At 44.6% G+C, this 23,324-nt stretch overlaps 1 protein-coding gene across 2 annotated transcripts in view; it reads right to left on the reverse strand.

Moving 5' to 3' along the window:
• The window catches only part of EPHA4 (EPH receptor A4), a 166,937-nt gene extending 145,791 nt beyond the window's left edge, over positions 1-21,146 (reverse strand). Inside the window, exons 1-3 of one of the 2 annotated variants that reach the window (XM_007521123.3) lie at positions 21,000-21,146; positions 17,310-17,377; positions 12,592-13,255 (exon numbers count right to left, since the gene is read on the reverse strand). In XM_007521123.3, the coding sequence (XP_007521185.1) occupies positions 12,592-13,255; positions 17,310-17,377; positions 21,000-21,093 (826 nt within the window). In that variant the 5' untranslated portion in view covers positions 21,094-21,146. The remainder of the gene's footprint in view (positions 1-12,591; positions 13,256-17,309; positions 17,378-20,999) is intronic. The other variant, XM_007521124.2, reaches the window with a different exon arrangement.
• Between the last annotated feature and the right edge of the window lie 2,178 nt (positions 21,147-23,324).

Below are 23,324 nucleotides of genomic sequence, written 5' to 3' on the forward strand. Positions count from 1 at the left end.
CAAGAGCAAGAGGGTGGAGGAGCCAGAAAGGTATTGATGTATTCTTTTAACATGCTAATTGGCCTGTGTGCTACATCCATCAGTGCCAAGCTGCCACTTGAAAAAGAAACTGTTTTTTTTTTTTCCCCCAAAGTGGAGATGTTTTTTTTTCAAATACTCAAAATGGAAAACAAATAAACCCAAGTGTCAAGTTCACGGTGTGGTGTGAAGAAAATTGGTCAGTTCCAAATGAAATATGCTGATCTGTAGAAGCAGCAAGAGAGGTGACCTAAAATGAAAGGATGGTAACAAGGAGCTTGAAAGAGATTTTTAAAAGTTAGTGTTTATGTGTCATAACTGATGTTAAGGGTACCATGCACTGCCAGAGAAATCAGCCTGAAGCTATCTATCCTCTTCAGTGGATATATATGTGTGAGAGCGCCAATGTCAGAACTCAGTAGGTCTGGTTCTGTGGACAGGCGGCACCCCAAACCTCCTGACTATGAGGGAGAAAAGGCACAGTGATAGGAGACAGGACTTTTGTCAGCCAGCAAGGACACAGACAACACAGACAACAGCTGGTCCATGGCTAACAGGGAAGATGGAGAGAGTAAGGGAAGGAGAGAGAGAGAGGAGGAGGAGAAGAAAAAGAAGGAGGAGGAGGAGAAGGAACAGAGGGAGGAAGGAAGGGAAAAAATAGGGAAAAGAATGAAAGAAAAAAAAGGAGGAGAGAAAGGAAGTTTAATAATTTTGCCTCATTGCCTCAACATACACAGATGATAAAGCCACAGTGCCTGACTCACGTGACTTTAGCAACTTTAGAAACTGTAGGATCCCTAAAGTCTGTACTGTGAGCGCCCCCCTCTCACATATACAAACAGCAGGTTCGAGTTCTCTACACCAGGCAGGACACAACTCAGGACCAGCTCTGTCAGAGCAATCTGAGGCCAGCCAATGGATGCCTGGGTTCTTGTCTCTCTTGCACTCCGCTCCTGCATTTAATTCTTGAACAAACTCACCTACAGTCAAGTGTGTCTGCTCTCCAGTTAACACCAATTAGGAGACAACCTACTGAGTTACATCCATCCTTGTGAGAGAAATGGAGACTGACATGAGTAAACTGATGTAAAACATTAATAACACTGATATTGGTAAATTAGTCATCTCCGTAAATAATGAAAATGGAAAATAACATCGATTGTTCCTTTAATTACACAGCTAACTGGCAACACACCATGAAGTCAAACAAAAAAAAAAAATAAAGAAGAAAGAAGAGCAGGGTAGGGGAGAATAATAGCAGCATTATTAAAATGAGCCTACTGCCTTTGCTATCCATTTATTATCTCACCAGTGCAACACATAGCACAGATAAGACTAGAAGACACAGTTAAGTATGCAGACAGCACCAAGTATTAAGTATTAATTAAGTTTGTGAAATTAATGTATCAAAAGCTGGGGTTTGCCCACAGTTCCCAGGTCATGTATTTTCTGGGGAGGCATTGTTAGACAGAAAGGTTATTAGGAGGAAAAGTCACAGAAAGGAGACAGGGATGCTCCAAAGGGAAGCGCCCATCATGAAAAGCAATCCCTCGGAAAGCTGGCATCTTAAATCAGGGAACATCTTAAGGACAAAAAGCAAAACCCTGAGCAAAAGCATTCCTGACTGAGCTCTGTCTGAACTGATTCTGAGGCTGCCCCATATTTACCTGCCATGGCATTATGGGAGGAAATCAGTATTCTCTTAACCTCTGACCCCTGGGATCTGAAGGAGACAAAGGACCAATCTGGAGCCCTGGGAGACCACAGCCAAATGTCAAACAGCAGGGGAGCGACTGGTGAGGGAAACATTTGGCTATGGCTCAGCCTGCTTCACTAGAGCAAACTGCAATTCACAGAAACAAGTCAAGAAGAGATGACACCATAAAATATGAACCAAACGGAACCTTTTTTGCCTTGCTTCTAAATTGTGAGCTTTTATGGGACTCCATGCTGAACAGCATGAAGGGAAAAAAAAAAAATCCAATTTGCTTTGAAGCGCATTAGTCTGTCTAACATCCTAATTATTGTTTACATTGCCATTTGCCTTCTATTAAGAATTGAATAATTACCCAGCACTTCATAGTTTAAAAATACAAGCAAACAGGATTATCTGGGTAATTAAGAAACCGTACCATAGCTTTGTACTGCTGTGGAAAATATCTGTACACATAGGGGAAATGATAATTATCAATCAACTTACATCAAATGGTATTTTAAGGATTTTGAGCAATTTGAGATCTGTAACTTATTAAGAAGAGGTTAGGAAGATCACCTTTGAGAAGTGTGGGTCTGTTTAAATCCATCCTTAGAAACAAGAACCAGATAAGCAGCTGAATTTTCTCCTCCACTAATGACACCAGAGAGCTCACCAAGTACAGAGCCTTCTGCTGTTCCTTAATCCTAATAATCCATCCCAAATGGACTTCGAACAGCATCACCAAACTCTGTCAAACCATGTGGAGCTGAAAACCAAACCTTTTCCACATTTCCATGTTGTTTTCTCTGACCCGGCCTCCACTTAATTATACTGCAGAGTCTGGGGCTTGGCCTGTTTTCTGCCCTGTGAAATTAACTTGAACTCAGAAGTAACTCAACTTCAAAAAACATTTCGGACAAAGTTCTCTTCTTCGAGTTTATGGAATGCATCTGTTCTGGACCTTCAGAAGATAGCCCTGACTTGAAAGGGAGAGGGGTCTGGTGGGTGAAATCTATCATCTGCTTACAGATATTAGTCTGTGTAGAGTTGTCCCATTTGAGGGGAATAAAGAGAAAGTTGGCCAAGTTTGGAGAAGCTGGGTGGAATGGAAAGACAAAAAAACAAGAGACGGTTTCCAACCCAAAGTCACTAGATGCAAGGACTACAGGACAGAATAAAAAAATGTTACACCTCTCAGAAATGTATTTGAAAGAAAGTTTTCACATGAAGTTCAGGGAGTTTGTTTGCACTGGGAGATATAAAGATCTGGTGCGTTCATTCATACACAGAAAAACAGAGGAATGTCCGTGATGGTTGTATACTAGAAGCTTTCTCTTTGTAGAAAGAATGAATGGATTCCAGCTCATCAGTGACCTAAGGCCTATTGGGGGGGCAGGGGGGCTTCCTGAGATCTGACAATTCTTTTTCAAAGGATTTTATCTTTCTCATTTATACCTTTTCTTTTCTTTTTTTTTAAGGGCCATTGTTGGGACACTCTGAAACATTCCTAGCATAATCTGAATAGTGCCACCTCCTCCCAGCCTTGAAAGAACAGCAAGATTCCAGCCAAAGCTGTCATTAGACAGGCCAAAGGATCCAACAGTCTGAAGTTCTTTAGCAAAGGTCAAAATAAAATGAGTATTAGGAGAAGCTTGGGTGAGTTTGCAGGTGGGTAAGAGGACCAGGGAGCCACAGATAAGAGGCCATGGTAGAGGGCTTGATATGAGGCTAAAGCAGAGGGAGCAACAACATTAATAAATGAACAAATAGCCCTGTACAAATAACTCACCGTCTGCCTCCCACCTCCAGTCTCTGGCAGCATTCAGATCAAAACCAAATGAATCTGCATGGTGTCTAAATCCGTGAATTCTGTATCAACAGAAGGAGATTCTGGCTGGGGTTGCCAGAGGAAGGCCTGCCTCTTTGCCTTTGTGGAAAGGAGGGAAATGGTTTTGCATGAAGGTGCTTAAAGAATATGCAAATACAAATGCAGGGCCTGTCTCCCACAAGAGTGACCTCAGGCTGACAGCTGAAGACCTGCTCTCACCCAGCAAAGGCTTCACATCTCCAGAGAGAAGTGGAAACTGGACCCATATGACTTGATTCCCAGGCAGGCCAGATAGACTCTGAATATTCATAAAAAAAAAAAAACACCCATTTAGTCATGGCATTATTAATTATCCTCCAGGCTCTATTGACCTCACCTGCTCTTTTCCCCAAAATGGCTTTGAGGTACCAGCCGTAAAGAGACACAGTGAGAAGGGTTCCAGGTTCTACATGAAAAAAAAAAAAAAAAGGCAGTCCTCAGGGTCCCTGGGACAGCTTAGGCCTCCTTTAATCATTCCTTCTCACCAACACAATAAAACCAAAGGGGGCACTGAGCCGTGTTATTGGACACGGATAAACCATTTTTAAAAAGCCAAGAGCTATAAATTGAGCCTAATTTTACAGAAAGATAAAGGGTTGAAGAAATAAAGCACCTTTCTTTATTCAGAGTTGCCTCAATCTCAACTCCAAAAGTTTTCAGGGCTTTCTTATCCCATGTCCTGTCCACTCTAAAGTTCATTAGTTGTCTGTAGCCAGACAGAAGTGCACTGTGAATAGGACGGGAAAAGACTGATAGATCAGTGTTGCTGCAGTTCTTGAACTTTCTGGTCTGAGAACTCCTTCGCACACTTAAAAAAAACACTGTGGATCTCAAAGCGGCTTAAATGACAGGAGCTAAAGCTGTCAACATTTACCAATAGACATTGCAACTAATACATTTTCAAATTAATTGTTGGTCCATACTTAAATACTAACAGTTAATGCCAGTGCATGTTAACACAAATAACATTTTTATCCAAAACAAAAGGAAGACAGCCAGGAGAATAATATCTTTTCAAATCTCTTTAATGTCTGCCTTAATAGAAGGCAATTAGGTTCCCTTCCTTGTTCCTGTATTCAACTACTACCATGGTGTGTGTCTGAAAACTCCACTCCTGAGAGAAGAGATGCAAATAACATCATGGTGTTGCTGAAATTTCGACCTTCCAGGCCATAGGGCCTTGGAGAACTCAACTACAGCACACTTTGAGAACCAGTATACTAGTGTGAGTTACTTGGGAAACTGATGATTTAATCAATGCAGAAAATACCAGCCATTTCATAACATCTACACCTTTGTTTCTGGGTCACTATTCATTGTCACCAAACAGACATAACAAAGTCAAGCTTCGACTTTGAAGCCTAGATAAACTGCTTCCCACGCTGCACAGATACTGATCAAACAATCCTTATTTCTGATTAAATGTCAGATATCCTGACAACAGTACAATTGATAATAACGGTTACCAGCTAGTGCCATTTAATGATCTGAAGTGTGTATGTAGTTAGATTTTTATCCTATAAGTATGTACATGCCTGTATTTGTGTAGGATACATAAGATACTATTTCCACCAATTTTGCATATGTGAACTCGAGGTTAAAGAGTCCATGGTTACCCATCTGGTTAAGTAACACAGATATCAACAGGAAATAATCCAAGTCTCAAAATCCAAATGTAAATTCACATAGCTGTGTAGGAATGGCTATGCTAATTCCATGTAGTACAGAAAAATTTGTGAGCATTCAATCAGAGACAATTTGTAAACAGGTTGATGAAAATAGTTAAGACCCAAATGAAGGAGGAATTATAAACAAGGACCTAGTTAGTCACATGCAAAGAGTTTGGTATATTGTGTTGATCCCAGGAAACATGACTCCATCAGCTAAATGTTTAATAGGAAAAAGGTCATGAATCCTTATGCACTTATTTATTCATTGAGCCAGTGAACTTTTAATGAGACCCACTATGTCCCATAATCATTGTCTGGAATGAACTCCTTCTTTTATATTCTCACAACAAGGAAAGTTTCAAATGCACTCATCCAAGACAAAGCCAGCAAAGGGCTACAGTAAGTTGAGCCAATTGATTTGAAGAAGACTGTACAGGTGTGATCACCAATTTTTTAAAAATATTTTTATTACGTTTATTTATTGCATAGAAATTGAGAGTTTGGAGTATGGCACCAAAGTAAGAAAGCAGAAGTATACTAGAGTTTGCAGTGAGTACCTCCCTAATACTTCCTCTCCACTTTTCCAAGCTTTGGGTCCATGATTGCTCAACAATTTGTTTGGCTTTGTATGTTAACTCTCTTTTCAGTCACCAGGTTCCAGGTGTCATCAGGATGCCGGCCAGACTTCCCTGGATTGAAGACACCACCAATGTGTCCTGGAGCTCAGCTTCCCCAGAGACCCATCCTACTAGGGAAAGAGAGAGACAGACTGGGAGTATGGACCGACCAGTCAACGCCCATGTTCAGCGAGGAAGCAATTACAGAAGCCAGACCTTCTACCTTCTGCAACCCTCAATGACCCTGGGTCCATGCTCCCAGAGAGACAGAGAATGGGAAAGCTATCAGGGGAGGGGGTGGGTTATAGAGATTGGGTGGCGGGAATTCTGTGGAGTTGTACCCCTCCTACCCTATGGTTTTGTTAATTAATCCTTTCTTTAATTAAAAAAAAAAAAAAAGAAAAGAAAAAAAAAAGATAATAAAATTCAGAGCAAGCAAAAAAAAAAAAAAAGAAAGAAATTGAGAGAAAAGGGAGAGAGAGAGAGAGAGAGAGAGAGAGACCTGCAACACTGCTTCATCACTTGCAAAGCTTTTCCCCTGCAGGTCGGGGCTGAGGGCTCGAACCTGGGTCCTCGCTCATTGTAACCTGTGTGCTCAACCAGGTATGCCACCACCCGGCCCCACGATCACCCATTTTAAGGAATGCATTTATGTTGCTGGCATATTTGAGTGATAGAGCAGAGGATTCCAGTGTGTGAGACCCTGAGTTTCAGCCCAGGCATCAAAACTATAAAATAAAATAGAATAAAAATAGGCACACTTAAAAATATTACCAGCAAAAAAAAAAAAATATATATATATATATATATATATATATATATATATATATATATATATATATATGACAACCTAAATGCCTACCCATGAGGGGGAAAATTAACTAGTCTTTATCCATACCACAGAATATTAGTCAACAGAAGGGCTGTGGCTCAGTGGTTGAACATCTGACTCTTCAGAATATTAGTCACCGATTATGAAAAACAAAGAAAAGCTGTTTTCTCAACTAGGGAATTATGTCATCAGAGTCAAACATCACAGAAAATGAGTCAAGGTAAGAATGTGTTTTCAAAGTCAGGTGTACAGCTATGTGAGTTGACTGCCAGATGTTAAAGTTATAACTCATAAGAAATAGGAGTAAGAGATTGAAGTAGGTAATCAGAGACTCATCAGTTAAATGGCAGAGAGAGAAACAGTCCTTAAGTAGTGAGAAAAGTCAAACAGAGAACTGGGAATCACAGCCACCTCTGCTTTGGTCAGTAATAGCCTAAAAGTCATTTAATCTTTTTTTTTTTTTTAAACATTCAAGTCTTAACAGAATAAGCATGTCTTAATTTATTTTTGAAAGGTACAAGGAAGCTTCTGTTACACAGAAGTAAGTCAGCAAATCTTACCTACCATGTTCAAAACTCCCTAACTGAGATATTTCCTATGTGATGTTTAGTGAACTCAAAATAGAAACCGTTGAATGCTTCACACTCACAAAGGAAGTCTGGTCACAAGTATAATAGAAAAAAGACAATAATTAAACCCTGCTCTTCTTCTATCTAAAGAATTGTGTCTTTCAGTGATCACAGCCATGCATCAAAGACAGACATGAAAGCAGTCATGTGATTCAAGTGATTGGTTCGTAAAGGCATGATTCAAAGGGAGAAGGAATATTTCCAGAGTAGACCGGGTATCAAACAGTATCTCTCTGAACTATATTTTAAATGCTTCCTTCCCACTCCTGCTTTTTCCTAAGGTCCTTCTAAAGCATATTAAAAAACAAAGCGATCCTCTTTAAAAAAAAAAAAAAAAAAAGCTTTTCTTCTGCAAAGCTCCTTCTCCAAAAAGCTTTTAATAGGGTATTTTCTATAACATAAAAAGGTACCATCTATGCTCTGACATGTGACAGAGATCCTAGGTATATATTATCCTAGACAACTCAGAGCACAAATTGCGTACTTGAGAAGGGCTTACTTTTGTCACATCTGTGGTCAGCTTGGCCTCAGGAAATGACTCCTTTAGTAATGCCTTATTTTTATTAGTGTTACTTATTGATATTTCACGAAGATTCCATCTGCGACTTCCATTTTTCTTCCTTTTAATTAAGTCAAATGTAAGTTAATAAAGAATCTTTCCCATTCTGCTTACATATTCGTAATGAAAAGAGCCCTGTAAAACATCTGGGAAGTTTCCTCACTAGTAGACAGGAGAGAGAGGAGGTTCTCAGGTGGGTTTTGTTTCCTTTTTTCAACAGCCTGAGGAGACCTCGTAACTAACCAAACAGGACAATTCATCCTCTGTACCAGTCTGCAGGCAAGTTCAAACTGCTGCTCAGCTCTGAGACCAGGGAGAGACAGATAAGCAGCTAATAGGCATTGTTGTCCTGAGGGAGACTGAGCCAACTCATTTTAGAAAATGCTATTCAACAGCAGAATGAACTTGCAGCTGTTTCCTAAAGCAGCCTGCCCTCATCCCACCTCTCTTGACACTTCTAAGGAGGCTCTTCAGAAGTCCTCAGTCTCCATTAGCATATACCACTAGGAGGGAAGAACCCCAAGAGGAAGTGTAGTTCTGTCCCTGAGGCCCCTGGAAGTCTCTGGCAGATGACCAGGGCAGAGATGCAGACAACAGAACACCCCAGGCCCCCACCCGCCCTGGCCATTTCTGCCCAAGGATCTTTTGTCAAACATTTAAGATCTTAATCAATCTTCACTCTGACCCCTCAGACCCCAAGGAAGATGGATGAGGAAGTGGGTGACCTTTCACCTGTCCCTCTCTTTGTCCTGGCTTCAGCAAACCCATTCAGAAGACAATTGAGGAGGAGCCTGCTGGCAGAGTTCTGAAGACTTAAGCCAGTCCTCCTTATTTTTTTTTTTCTTCTATTCTTTCTTAAGCTCTCTTTTCACCCAGGTCTTTTCTTGCTCTACCCTCCAATCACTTTTCTCTCACTCAAAGGAAAGTTCTCTTCCTTACAAGGGAAGAAAATGGCACTCTGCACATATCATTTTGAAGATGAAGTGGGGAAAGGGACATTCGTCTCTGTTTGGGGACGGCCAATGCTTCCAGTCTTTAACCTTGACTTCTAAGAGGAGCAGAGAGCACAGACTTCTTCTGTCCTCTTTTACATTCTATTCAACACCCACGCAAAATCAATAGTTGTGGCCTTGCGAAGAAGAGTTCAGTGACACAAGAAGTGCTAAGGAGCACTTAACTTCAAGTTTAAAGTCTTGTGATGGGCCAGGTGGATTTTTTTTACCAGTCACACATTTCTATAGGTTCTCACTGCACATCTGTAAGTCAAGTATGATTACCATGAGGGACACATCAGGATCATGCTCACAGCCTTAGAGCTAAGGGGGCCACATCAAGACAAGCATCTTCGTCCTTGATGTTCTTACTGTGTCTTACTTACTCAGATCCCTCACTGATATCCTACCAATGATGCCAAAAATATAGATCACCAATCAGTCCTATTGCTTTTAAGATTTTTACAATGCAGTCACCTTTGATATCTCTCTCACACATTTAGAATTTTAAAATACTTTCAAATGTTTTTTTTTCTTTTTTCCCCAAAGGTAATTCAAGTATCTGACCTTGTTGCATTAAAGTAGGAGGCTTGTTGCATTAAAGTACACCTGGCTAACCTCACCTGTAACCTTGTGTAGGGACCTGGGTTCCCTGCCTGCAGTGGGGAAACTTCACAGCAGTGAAGAAAGCACTGCAGGTGTCTCTCTGCATCTCTTTTTCTCTATCTGGTCCCCCTCTTATTTTTTCTCTTTCTTATCTGATAAAAAGCAATAGATTTGTCCTGCAAGCTCTGAGCCCCAGTGATAACCATGGTATGTATATATATATATATATATATATATATATATATATATATATATATATATGTAAAGTGCAAGTTTTGTGCAAAAGAAAAAAAAATTCTGGAAAAAGCAAATCACTTTATGAATGACTAAGTAAATATCTGGGTAGCAGTTGCAAAAACACTTCTGATTCTCCAAAGTGGTCCCATCACCCTGCCCTTTCCATAAACTATCTGCCTCTGTGATAGGAACTTTATGTGCAGAAGTAGACTGGCCAGGAGACTCTTCTGACCCCCCTCCCCCCCTTCCATGAAGCAAGCATATGATTAACTGGATTTCTAAGATGATTTCCATAAAACAGAACCACTAGAATGTTCAATTGCTTTTACATTCACTTCTCTTTCCTATCGTTTTCTCTTTTCCTTCTAATTTGGGCTGTAAAAATGTCAAGGAGTTTCACAGTGGAGCAATGTATGAGTTATTGGGCTCTGTGACAAGGGAAAATCAATGACATTAGATGCAGAGAGATGTACTAAGTAAGGCCTGAAGTATGAACATTCAAGCAGGAAATGGAAGAAGACGATGGCATTTTTTACTTTAAGTTACAGAAGACTCTTGGCATATAAGAGGCGCAAGTTCTGGGGCTGGTAAAATAGTTCCCTTGGACAGTGTGCTGCTTTGCTATGTGTGGGACCGAAGTTCAAGCCCAATCCCCAGCACACTGAAGGAAACCTTGATGTTGTGGGCTGTCTCATTCTCTCTTTCCTTTTGTCTCTGTCTAAAAGAAAAGGAGAGAAAAGGTCCAAGTTCTATCTCACAAAAATCAAAAAGGTAAAATGATTTTTACAATGTGATGTTGTGTCATGACCCTATCCATGTCACTGTTCCAATTACAAGTCTTGTCCTCCAGAAGCCAATAACAATAGCAGGTGTTAATAATAACACCAGAATATATTTCAGGGGTTTCATTCAGTTTAGCCACTCTTGAGGTTGCTCTTGTAAAGCAAAAAAAAAAGGGGGGGGGGAGGGCAATAATAATAGTAAGAATAATAATCACTATAAAACACATCTTTAAATTCCTGTGTGTGTGTGTGTGAGAGAGAGAGAGAGAGAGAGAGAGAGAGAGAGAGAGACACAAAGGCTTGATGCAGGCATAACTCCAATTCCTTAGTTCTATTTTTTTTTTCTTTTTTTCCCTTTTAAGTCCCTGAGAAAGAGACAGAAAGGGAAGAGAGCTGTCTCAGTACTGTTCTACCATTCCTTGGTGGAGCTCCCTTGCCTTGTTTCTTGGGATGGTTGGGACTCAAACCCACTTGTACATAAACAGCTATGTGCTTATCTTCTAGCCCCTAAAATTCCACTTGTAAATGTTCCAGTTTACTTTTGTACTCTAGGTCAACAGAAAAAAAGCTAGCCAGTTTTCCTTCTGCTTTGTTTACAACGACATTAAAGGCCTCCCACGGCTAGTTACTCCTAGAAATAACTGATGCAAAGAAGGAAAAATTAATCAACAATGAAAGGAGAAATGCAGAACCTGATAACAGCAAATGACCACAAATACCATCTTCTCTAGGTTATAACTGTTAATTTCCAGTCAGTCAAGAGGACTGCCCCAGAGTTAATCCCATCCTGTCATTAAGATGGTTGAAATGCCAGACAAATTGTTTGGCAGTCAGTTATTTCAGGGTCTTTAATCACCAAATCAGATGAACCATGTGGCAATCTTGTCTACAGCTCAACAGTCACCCAAAGAAAAGATTAATCTGATCTGTTCCATGGATGGAGCTAGAGTTATACTCTGTAACTCTGTAATGCTCACCCTAAGACTGGCAGGAGCAGACTAGTGACAACCATAAAAGACAAATGTAGAAAAACAAAAATAGAAGCTAGAAATGACTCATTTTAAGCCTTGGTCTACACCTGATATGATCATAAAAATAAGTATAACTAAATATTATCCTCCTCTCTTCCCTAGAAACAAAACTGCTAGAAAGAAAGAAAAAAAAAATGGAAAGCCTAGTTTTCTGACAGAAAGAAATAATTAAATGAAGAAAGAAACAATGGTATACACTTTAGGTGAGAAAACAAAGTCACCTTAGTAATACAATAAATAGTAATTAGTTGGACCTTAAATCAACAATAAATAAATAAATAAGCTCAATAGACCAAGTTACTATTGCTTATGAGAGCACAGACCAAGTAAGAAAAGAAAAAGGAGAAAGAAAGAAGACTCTTACTAGCTCTTCATCACCTCAGAGAAATGAGGACTTAAGCCAAGCATAATTTCACTCAGACACTTCATCAAAAGGTGCTCAGTGAGTAGAGAACAGAGCACAAACACTGTTACTTTGCAGGACGTTGGTCCACCAGACTGATGAAGTAGGATGGTGTCCTTCACACCAGCTGACTGTAATTTCGAAGACAGAGAAGGAACACACAATTCTAGTGTCTCACTGAAGTCATCCAAGCACATGTACACACACACACACACACACACACACACACACACACACACACACACACTTAAGATGAGAGAGCTGGCACATCTCCTATCATAGCACCAAGTGTAGTGACAGGAAACCCAGGGTTTGAAAATATGTCCATCCTCTTCAAAGGAGGATCAATCAGGCCTGTTTCTTATGCTTGTTCATTTACATTTGAGAGGATACATCAAGCTGGTTCACATCTGAGTGGCTGTTAGCAAGCCTGTCTGGTCTTCTGCTGATTACAGCAGCCTCACTTATTTTGCCAGCATTAGCAATGCCTTAGCCTTGCCACCTGGAGCTGAAGCGCTTACTCATTAGACCCCTCCGTCCCACCATGTCCCACTGGGGCTGCTAATTACTGGCTTCACTCCATTTGGGTCTCAACTCTGATTCAATTATGTGCACTAGGCCAGAGTGAAAAGGACAGTATGGTTCTCCTTACCTTGGCATTCTCCATTGCGTTCCTCGTGCCCAGCATTGCACAGACAGTTGCCAATGGGGACCAGCCATTCACCATCTGCCCCACAGTACATTTTTGGAACATCCTTCTCCTCTGAGTTGTTGACACAGGAGCCTCGAACCTCCACCAGTGAAGACGTGTCAGCCCCCGTGATGGTGTCTGGAAACTGGGCCAGATTTCGGACGGTGAGGGGGCACTTCTTATAGAACACTCGGACCGAGACCAGGGCGATGCAGGCACCCACATCCTGGAAGGCCAGATAGAAGCCTTTTTTGCTCAGAGGTCCAACATCCCGGATCTCCGTGTTCAGTTTCATGATTCTGTCCCCTATGTCCACTTGGGTGAAGCTCTCGTCGGCGGCAATGGTGTCGATCTTGCCAAACTGGCTCTCTCGGATGAAACGCTCCTTGTCGTTGTCTGATTCATAGTAGTACAGGTTAAACGTCTCCTTACAAGTCCCCATGACTCCAGGGAGGCTGTTGCAGTCTCTCAAGGTGAACTTGATCTCAATGTAGACCCTCTGAGCCCCTTCTCGGGTGATCCAATCAGTTCGGAGCCAGTTATTCTGGCTGGCTTCCATCACGTTGCACACCTGGTAGGTTCGGATTGGTGTGTTTTTTTCATCCATAATGCTCACTTCCTCCCACTGCAAAGGTCCAGAGGAAGGGGGTCAATGACAAATTACGCCCCACAGTGATGTGCCAATCCCAGTTTATTCTCATGGGACACAGACTTGATTTCTATGTCAGTAAAGAAGAAAGTTCCTGACTACCCATCCTCACCAATAAAGATAACAATATCTTGTAGAAGAGAAGACTATGTTTTATTAGAGAATCTTTTTTTAAGTTATGTAACTTTTTTTTTTTTTTTTTGCCTAAATTAGATCAGCAGGCAGGGGTGGATTTATTGCTTATAAGTTCTCAGCAGTGTCTTGTGGTGGTCTGACAACCTCAAATTCACCTATTACAAAACAGCTACAATTTCAAATGGCAAGAGTTCAAATTGATTCCTAAATGCAAAACTAGTATGTGTATTGTTTCAACAACTGAGCAAAGACCTGCAAATTAAGAGCAGGAAGAGCAGAGCTTGCCAAAGGAAGACAATTATCAGTTAATTAGAGGTGCTCCTGTCAGAACTTTGCTCTCTAATACCTTAAAAAAAAATGTCAGTCAATTTTTTTGGCACTCTCTCTACTCTTTAAAGTGAAAAGAAAATCTTACCATTCAGGTTTCAGTAATCCTGGGACTGACCGAGAGTAAATGTTATGGTTGAGATTTCTCCCTTATGCTGTCATTTATAACACTGCTCAAGATCATAGATTCAAGGAAAAGAAAGTTTATGGATTCTTATTTTTAAGACATACAGGGACATCAGAGTAAATAACAATGTGTGTACGGTTTTCTCCTAAATACTCATAAAATTACTAAGTGGTGTTTGTGACTGAAAGTCTAGGAACATTAGTGAAAGAGTTTGTAGTTTCCTTTGCAGTCTGCTTCCTAGTATAGAGACTGTAATGATGGGGCCACAACTGTGAGGATTCCGCAGAACTCATTGTGACAAGAGTCCTAGTTTCACTCTTACTATAATTCCTAAAAATAGTCCTAAAAGCACCAGATGGGTAGGCTTCCAATTCACCATCAGCGTGTGTAATAATGGTATAAAACAGTTTAACTGTCTAACACGTGAACATAATTGGGGGAGGAGAGAGGGGAAACCTACAAAAAAACAAAAACTGTGTTCCATAATAGCTCCACTTCAGGTTCCACTCAATTCGATGAAGTACACGGAGCCATAATGTGTCTTTCTAGGGGCTTCCCATCTGTGCACTGGAAAACTATTACTGCATGAAAATGCTACTATGGGAAGGGTGGTAATGCATAAAATCCTGTCCTTTCATCTGCTGCTATCATGAACCTTGGAATTAGGAGAGATAAGTGCCCTGAGGTGATGAAAATGTTCAATTCATTCACTAAGTAATAAATCACCAGTAATGTATTGATTGGGAGGGACATTCCTGTAAAGCTAAATATGTATTCCCCCACCTCTCAGATGCACTCTCTCACTCACACACAAATTATACAGCATGCTTCTCATTTCATAACAAAAGAAAAAGGGAAAACAGCACATTTCTGAGCATAAATGGAAGTCTCTATAGGGATAGATTCCTACTGGAAAACTTGGGCCTAACGTAAATTTTCCAGGATGAACTTCATTGTCTGAACACACTGATCAGTTCAGCAGAACAGAGAGGAATCTTCCTTAGCTTTGTATTTTCAATCAGTGTCAGAAACTCAATATACTCCTTCAAATGAACACTGCCCAGATAAGGTGTTTGCTACCGAGCTAACATCAGAAATCATTATTTTTCTATGGTTTTCCTGTTCTGCTTAGTTGTCCTTATAGAAAACAAAACAAAAAAAAAAAAAAAAGAACAGTGAGCTGTTGCTAGGCAGTATTTTACATCTGATGTGATGATATCATCAAATAAAATCTTTTTTTTCTTTCTAAGAACAGCAGCAACAAATAAACGTCATAATCGGACACAAGTATAATTTCAAATCCCCTGGCAAGAAAGATGTGAGCTGTTCCAATCACAAGTAGACATTTTAAAATAGTCAAAAGCCTCAAATATGCTGTAATTCTCAAGCAGAAAAAAAAAAAAAAAACTTTGACATCAACCCAACACTACACTTGGGATACGTCCAATTCATCACATTGATTGCAAAATGTGGAGATTAATTAAACATTGTAATCGGCACACCATTTCTCAACGAGGACTGTGTATTTTGGAGTGAGTAATTCTATTATACACAAATAAAATTTCATTTCCAACCCCTCCCAATTTCACTTAAAATGCTACATGCAGAGGATTTAAGGCAACAGGGGGGAAAAGAAAAAAAAACTGCCTATAAAAACTGCCTGGGCTATATGCAATCAACTATACACAGCTGCTGTTAAGACTCTGACACAACCAAGAGAAGTTTTGTGTCTAGAGAGAGTAGCCAGGTGCCCTTTCAGCTGTGTGGAACAGAGATTCTGTAGCCTCATAAACTGAAGGGAAAGCTTTTGAGAAACTAGAAGATCCATATACTGCACTGCAGAAACGTGTCACCTCTTGCTCTTAAATAGGTCACGTGCATATTCAGTATAATAAGCAAAGTCCAAAATCAGACCAGATTGAGCAGACCAGAAGAAAGAGTAGGCTTACTTAACTTTTTTAATGCAGGAACTGAGAGATGTCACCCTCAATTTTGCTAGCAGCACTAATACATTCATTCTTTCAAGCCATCCCCCTGGTGAAATTTGGGAAAGTCACCCTGAATCAGTGACCTTTCCAGAGTATAGGGTTAACAAGAATCTGACTTGCACCAGATAAAGTTGCACCTTTCTTCGCATTCAAAAGGACGAGAGCAATTGGCAGCAATCAGTGGTGAATGCAACCTGTCTACACTGCCAGAGGCCTGCCAATCACTCTCCCTCCCCTTAAAAAAAATGGTTTAAAGGGAAGACCAGGATTTTTCAGTAGAGGCTGAACCAACTGCAGTCAAGTCCAGGCAGAAAAAACAGGAAAGCAGGACACGTGAATAACATGATGTCCTTGTCATGAACTGCTTTCTTGTCTTGTCTATTTTTTAAAGCATGGCTTCCAGAACAGACCCTAGAAATCTTAATTTTTAATTGTTGAATGTACCCCCCCACACACACACACAAGTGACGGGTATGAAACACAGCAATGGGTGCTAGCAGTATAACTTTTTGTTGGTTTTTGGTCTTGGATAGCAAGCAATCTTTTATCCTCACTGTTTTTAATCAATGGACTCAGTGATAGACTGTCCAGCAGGTAAAGGCTGGGTGGTTTGCTTAATTTTTAAAGAATCTGAGAAGCCAGAGTTGCAGGTTGTAGTGATTTCATTCCAAAGCTTATTACAGGGAAAGGGTAGTGTGGGAGGAGATGGCACTGACCTAATTCTATTTTCTGAATCTTCCTATAGATGCAGTAATGGGAAATGTGGGAATAAGTCACAGTGATGTACTTTCTGGTTCTTTAGAACCCAGTCTCACCAGCCCCTAGAGACCCAAGGTCCCCAGGACTTGGACTTTTTATATTTAGCAGCAAAGATGGACTAGCTTGGTTTGTTCCCCTCCCCCCTTGACGCACACAGTCTGATGGCATAAAGTTTTCATGTCAGAGAATAGCAACTGAAGATTCATGGTTTGGATAGCAGGATGGGGAGTCCTCTGCTGCTAGTGCAGAGAAAGCAACCTATACCAGGCATGATTACAAATGTTTTCTTCCCCTGCTATCTTTGTATATTCCTTTTCCTCATCTGGAAAAAACAGGGATGGCTACTCTAAAATTAACCCTGTCGGGACCTCATGCAGTCCCAGGCAGAGATTCTAATTTGACCCCCAGATCAGATTTCTTGCCGGTATTTTAGTTTTAAATAGGCATAGAAGTCTATCTCCCCACCCCCACAGGTTGCCTAATTTTGAAACCCCCTTTCTGTCCTTTCGGTTTCTAGTACTTTCCAAAGGGAGTATAGGATTTCTCCAACAAAGCGTAATTCACTTCATAGGCCATGGTGGAAATCTGACCTCCTCACCACAATCAACAAGAATCAAACCATTAGGACTCTCAGAAAGTTGCTAATCACTTTTTTTTTCTCCCCTTTTGGATCCAAGAGCTACTTAAAACTTACCCCTCCTTCCAGAGGACTTGCTATCCACCCAAGTTCTCCCTGAACGGACCTGGAATCCAATAAGGTAACTGCAAAAAAAAAAAAAAAAAAAAAGGAAAAGAAATATATTAATTTCCAATTGTAACAAGCCCACACGACAAAAAGCATTTGCCTGAGCACTTCCATATGCGCTCAGGACACACATATCCAACTCTGATCAAAACCTAAACTCAGTTTCGCTTGTGTAAATAACCATTACTGACTTGATCTTCTCCCCCTCTTTAAATCTGAAGGTTTGTATTTATTTAACTTGCTTAGCATTTAAAATTCTGTCGCGGGGACTCTCGATTCATTTTCTTAAAAAAAAAAGTGGGGTTGGTGGCAGGATGAACAGCTGATCTCAAGTACAATTCAAAAAAATAAAGAAATATCTATGTGTATAAGGCAAGTTACACGCCAGACCAAGCTACACATTCATCTCTGTCTGCTATCTACTGGAGTTATTTGTTTTTGCAAGTTTCAGATGACTGCATAACTCATCAGCCCAGGGACAGAGTCACCAATGAATTCTAGCAGTGTAGACTCAAAAGGTCAAGAAAAGGTTCTCTCCCCTGCTACCACCACCACAAATAAACAGGTTCTGGATATGGTAGCCGCTGCCTTTTTCAATATCAAAGTTTCCAAAAGGAGAGCAGCAGGGGAGGGGAGATTCAAGATGCTTGGAATTGGAATGGGAATAGACTAGGGGATTCTCATTGTGGGTCTTTTAGAGGACACTCAGACTCCAATCCTTCACCCTGAAGAAAAGCACTGCTTTGAATTTTCGGTTTGAGTGTGCAGCCTGTTAGAGGAGCTTGCTTTATACGGCAAAGGTTCAGTATAACCCCATAGCAGGGTAACAGGGGCAAGAAGGCCACTAGCCAATTGCAGAAAACCAGCCCTAGACTGGAACCACCCTAGGCACCCAGGAAACTGAAAAGTCTCCGTGAATACCCAACCTTTCCAGGTCTATCTTCCACAGGGAAATCTGCAGGCCAGGGAAGTGGACGGGCCCATCTCCAAGGAACCAGTGGATTTATTAATTTGATGAGGATGTTGGCTCTCCAGGCTGGGGGGAAGGGTGGGAATAGATAGGACACATCCTTGCTCCCCAGGAACCCCCAAATTCTCAGTCTCTAACCCAAGGCCCCACCTCCTCATTTGTACCCCAACTCCCCGACCCTCCCCTCAAGTCAGAGGAGTTTAAAATCTGCCTTTTTTTTTTCCTCCTGCTTTTCCTGAGGAGCCTGAATTCCTGGCGTCTGTTAATTATTTTAAAATGTGGAGCCTTCCCTGGGCCTCTCCCGCCTGAAGCTGGGTCCCCCCTCCTCATTCTCTCCTCTCCGTCCCCAGAGAAAAGCCCGCTACATCCATTTGGATTTATGTAAGGTGGATTAGGGACACAAAGGGAACAATAAGACCCAATTTACAAAAAAAAAAAGGGGGGGGAGGGAGGGAGTAGAAAGGGAGGGGAAAAGGATGGGGGTGGCAAGGAAACGTGATGGGAATAAAAAGGAACGAAATGAATTAATTTTTCAGGGGGAGGAGGGGAAATGAGGGGGTGACTGTCCCCCGCTCCATTCTTTCTGCATCTGCCTAGGGCTCCAACAGAGCCCTTTTTTTTTTTTATAGGTCTCCCGAGTAGTGTTTTTTTTTTTTTTTCTTTCCAAAAAGAAGAAGAAGGAGAAGGAGGAGGAAGAGGAGGAGGGGGAGGGGGAGGGGGAGGAGAAGGGGAGGGGAGGGGGGAGGGGGGAAAGAAGGTGAAGAAGAAGAAGAAGAGGAAGAGGAAGAGGGAGAGGGAGAGGGAGAAGGATGAGGGAGAGGGAGAGGGAGAGGGAGAGGGAGAGGGAGAGGGAGAGGGATGAGGGATGAGGGAGAGGGAGAGGGAGAGGGAGAGGGAGGGAGAGGGAGAGGGAGAGGGAGAGGGAGAGGGAGAGGGAGAGGGAGAGGGAGAGGGAGAGGGAGAGGGAGAGGGAGAGGGAGAAGAAGAAGAAGAAGAAGAAGAAGAAGAAGAAGAAGAAGAAGAAGAAGAAGAAGAAGAAGAAGAAGAAGAAGAAGAAGAAGAAGAAGAAGAAGAATGGAGAGACTAGAAGGAAAAAAAACCTTCACTATGTCTAGTGCTAGCAAGCATGGTCTTCTGGAAACTCCTAACCAGTGCACGAGCAGGTCCCGGGAAGGCGCGAGGGTCCCACTGGGAGAAATGACCCCCGAGGCCTGGGTGCGCACTGGCGGAGGTGGCACCAGGAGCGACGCCCAAGGCAGGCGGGGGTGATGGCGGTGGTGGTGATGGGGGTGCGAGAGCGCCCCTGGGCCCCCGAGCAGTGGCGTGTGCGGGCAGGTGTGTGAGGCTCCTGGAGCCTCTTCGGGCTGGCGAGCTCTGGATACCGGCTGTCCAGCCAAGGCAAAGTTGGGTTTTGGCTCCCTCCTTCGGATCAGGGGAAATGAGAAGCTTGCAAGGGGGAGAGGGGATGGATGGACCCGGGATGGATGGACAGACGGTTGGGTGACTGGGTGGGTGAGAGATGGATGGGTGGATGAGGGACGACGCTAAGGCACAGACACACACACACACACACACACACACACACACACACACTCATCCGCGTCCGCGCATCCATGCACTCACGCCATCTGCGCGCGTCCGCAAGACACACTTGCACACAGACATACAGACACACACGGACATCCCACTCGCCTTCCTCGGAGATCATTTGCCATTCTAGCACGAAGACCCACCCACCCCCCTTCCCCGGCCGTGACCCAAAGGCCACCCGTCCCCGCGCACGTCGGATCGGAAGCGCAAACCCACTGGACACCCACCCAGCCCGGTCCACACCGTTCCAGGCTTTTCTGCAAAACCCGCGCACAACAGTTCTAGAAGCAAGACGCGGGGTATTTGTTTATTCACTGCCTGAGGACTCCGTAACTTGCTTGTTGGCGGGGGGGGGGGGGGGGGTCCCCGGGGAGATCCGAGGAAGACTGACCACCTACCATCCCTACCAGAGAGAGAGAGAGAGAGAGAGAGAGAGCAGAGATAGCACCCTGGGAGGGGGGCCCGGCTAGGAGCAAGGTGTCTGACGCCCGATGCAAGAAATCAGGTCACAGACAACCAAGGAGCAGCGACACGGCACCACTGCGCAACCGAGGCTGGGCGGCCGGGTCCGAGGAAGCGCAGGGCTCGGGAAACTTTGCAGAAAACAGAGCTCTCGGAAGCCTTTGGCCAGAATCCCGCAGCACCCGGAGCCCTCACCGCATCCCCGCGCCCGGGGCTGCCCGGTTCTCCCGAGCTGGGTGGGCCAGTGCCAGTCAGGGCACCAAGTGCTCACAAAGATTTTGCTTTTTCCACTCTGCCCTTGGCCCCTGCGCTTCACCTCTGGGCGCCCGGAGCTGACCTCGCCAGCGGATGCTAATAAACTTTGTCCTTTTCCTGCAAACTTAACCAGCCCTTCCAATGCACGGGCCACCCACCCCCGCAATGAGTCTGTGACCCTGGGGAGGGGGGTCCCCGCAATCTAGGCTCCAGGTTCGGGGCGCACCGTGCATTCCAGGGGCCGTTCCTCCTGCACCCGCCGGCCTCTTGCTTGCTCCCAGGCACCATTCGCCCTCAAACCCCCCCACTCTCTCTCTCTGCACCCCCAGTCGCAGGAAGGCCGCCTCGCTTTTTTTTTTTACCTTCATTCGCGGGGTACACCCTGGAACCAGTGACAGCATCGCATATCCCCCAGAAAAACGAAAAGAGGACGAAAGAGACAATCCCAGCAGCCATGGTTGGCCGGTGCCAGCGCCGCTCCTGCTGCCTCTATCCCAGTGGAATAAATGGTGAAGTTGCGAGCGCGGCGGGCTGAAGGCATCGCCAAGGGGGTGGGCCCGGCCCGTGACGCGCGCCCGCCAGTCTGGGGCCCGCGTCCAATGGGAGCGCAGATGGGGCGCCCGACCCCGCCCCGGCAGGCCTGATCCCGCCCCCAGGCCCCGCCCCAGGCCCCGCCCCCGGGCTCCGCGGGGTGCACGGTCGCCCCAGCTTCCAGCCGGGTGCCCAGCCCCCCGCTGGAGGGAGGCGTCAGGTCTCCTGGTATCACCTCGGGTTCAGTGTCCGGGTGGCAGAAAGAGCTTTCCAAGTGTGTATTTAAGAAGATTTGGGGAAGTGTGAGTGTGTGTGTGTGTGTGTGTTGGGGGGGGGGGGTTGATAAAAGGTTTGGGTACCCACACCCACCACCACTACCACCACTCCACCCAAGTTTACCCGATGGGGCAGGAGGGGCAGGACAAGGCTTTGTGTTTGCAAGAAAACGACTCTGTGGACCTCAAGTGGACCCCAGGACGGTCGGTCCCCGGGGTGGCTCCAGTCCTGCGCGCAGCTCTGCAGGCTCAGCCCGGGTTTTAAAGGCTTTTGAGGACGCTCAAAGGAAGGCCAGGTTCTCCGCGGGGACAGCGGCTGTGTGCCTCGGTTGCTGCTTTCTTTCTCCCGGAGAGCAGGGACCCCAGAGGTCCTCAAGGTCGAGGACAGCACCCATAGGGGTGCCCAGGCTCCTTTTAGATTGATCTCCAGGGGCTGGACGGAAGGCTTTCTGGTCACTCTGCCTCCCCCCACCCCCCATGCCCCGCTTCCAACCCCCGTCCAGGCAGCATTGGCAGCAGAGAACTCTCCCAACCTTGGGGGGAAGGGGACAGTTTGGGGGTGCCGTGGGGGAGGGGCTGAAGACAGAGGACGAGAACCTGCAGAAGCACGAAGGACCTTGCTCCGGGGGAGCTCTGAAGTGGCCCGGAGCGGTGGCCTCAATTGTTTGGGGGTCACCCCGCCCCACCTCCTTCTCCTGAATCTCCCCCCCATCCTCAACCCCCCATTTCCCCGTCGCCCCAGCAAGCGCAGCCGGACAGCAAGGCCTGTGCGGGTGTCACTGTGGACTTTCTGAGGGTATAGGCACCTCAGGCCGGGGTCTGTTCCCCAAATGCCCGGGCCGGGGCTGCAGGCGGGAGATTTTGCAAAAAAAAAAAAAAAAAAAAAAGCAGCCTGAGTCCGGGGGGACTCGGGATTCGGTGCATTCTTCTGCATGGGAGAAAAGCCCCGGTTCCGGGTGGGGCCTCCGTTCTCCAACCCCTCCACCACGCCACCACCCCAGAACTGCCCCTCCTCTGCAAGCTGCCACCCCCCCACCCCGCCCCCACCTTCTTGGTCCCAATGGGAGGGCGACCGCACGGAGAGGAAAGCACCATTCCCGCGCCCTTCGGGGCTCACCGTGAACCAAGCGCGCCACCTGCCGGCCGGTCGCGAAAGTGAGCGGCCCCCGCGCAAAGGCGAGGGGACAAAGCCCCTCTCTCCACCCGCAGAGCAGGAAGCGCGAGCGTGAGCTGTGTCCTTGCACCCACCCTCACCCATCCCGCAAGCCCTGTCACCCTTTTTGGGGTGGTCAGAGCAGACGGCTGAGAGTCCGGCGGCGCTTCTCACCAGCTAAGGATCATGGAAGACGGACTGGGGAAACTCAAGAGCCAACCCAGCTAGCTCTCTGGGATTGCCCAATTTGACTGATGTCAACTAAAAAAATCGGATAAAGCAAAAAAGGCTGGAGAAGGTGTGGTTTCTGGTCACTGGTCTTCTCAGCACACTGGGTCGGTCACCTTCCTGGCTCCGGAGCAGAATAAGTCAGGCCCCAGGCGAATAAAATGGGCAACTTTTCCTTGAGCTCAATGGACGATTTGCTGGGCAGGGAGCTGTGTGAGTCACTGGGTTCGGGCTTCCTGCTGTCAGGCTGAGAAAGAAGATCTTCTTGGTGATTGCAGCTACCGATTTAAGCCCAAGTATAGAGGGGGAGGGGATCCAGGTAGAGAAAGGGAGGGAGGAATCTATCTGTATGTGTGGCTATCAATTATTCAAAATAAGTGCACGGAGTCCCTTTAATTAGAGCATGTCTGGGTTCTTTCATGTGTTTTACGGGGAACCAATGGATACTGGCTCCTCTCCTTTGACATGCAAAATTTTCCAAAAGAGGAAAAGAGCAATCC

The sequence above is a fragment of the Erinaceus europaeus genome, chromosome 7 (assembly GCF_950295315.1).
Source record: "Erinaceus europaeus chromosome 7, mEriEur2.1, whole genome shotgun sequence".
NCBI lineage: Eukaryota > Metazoa > Chordata > Mammalia > Eulipotyphla > Erinaceidae > Erinaceus > Erinaceus europaeus.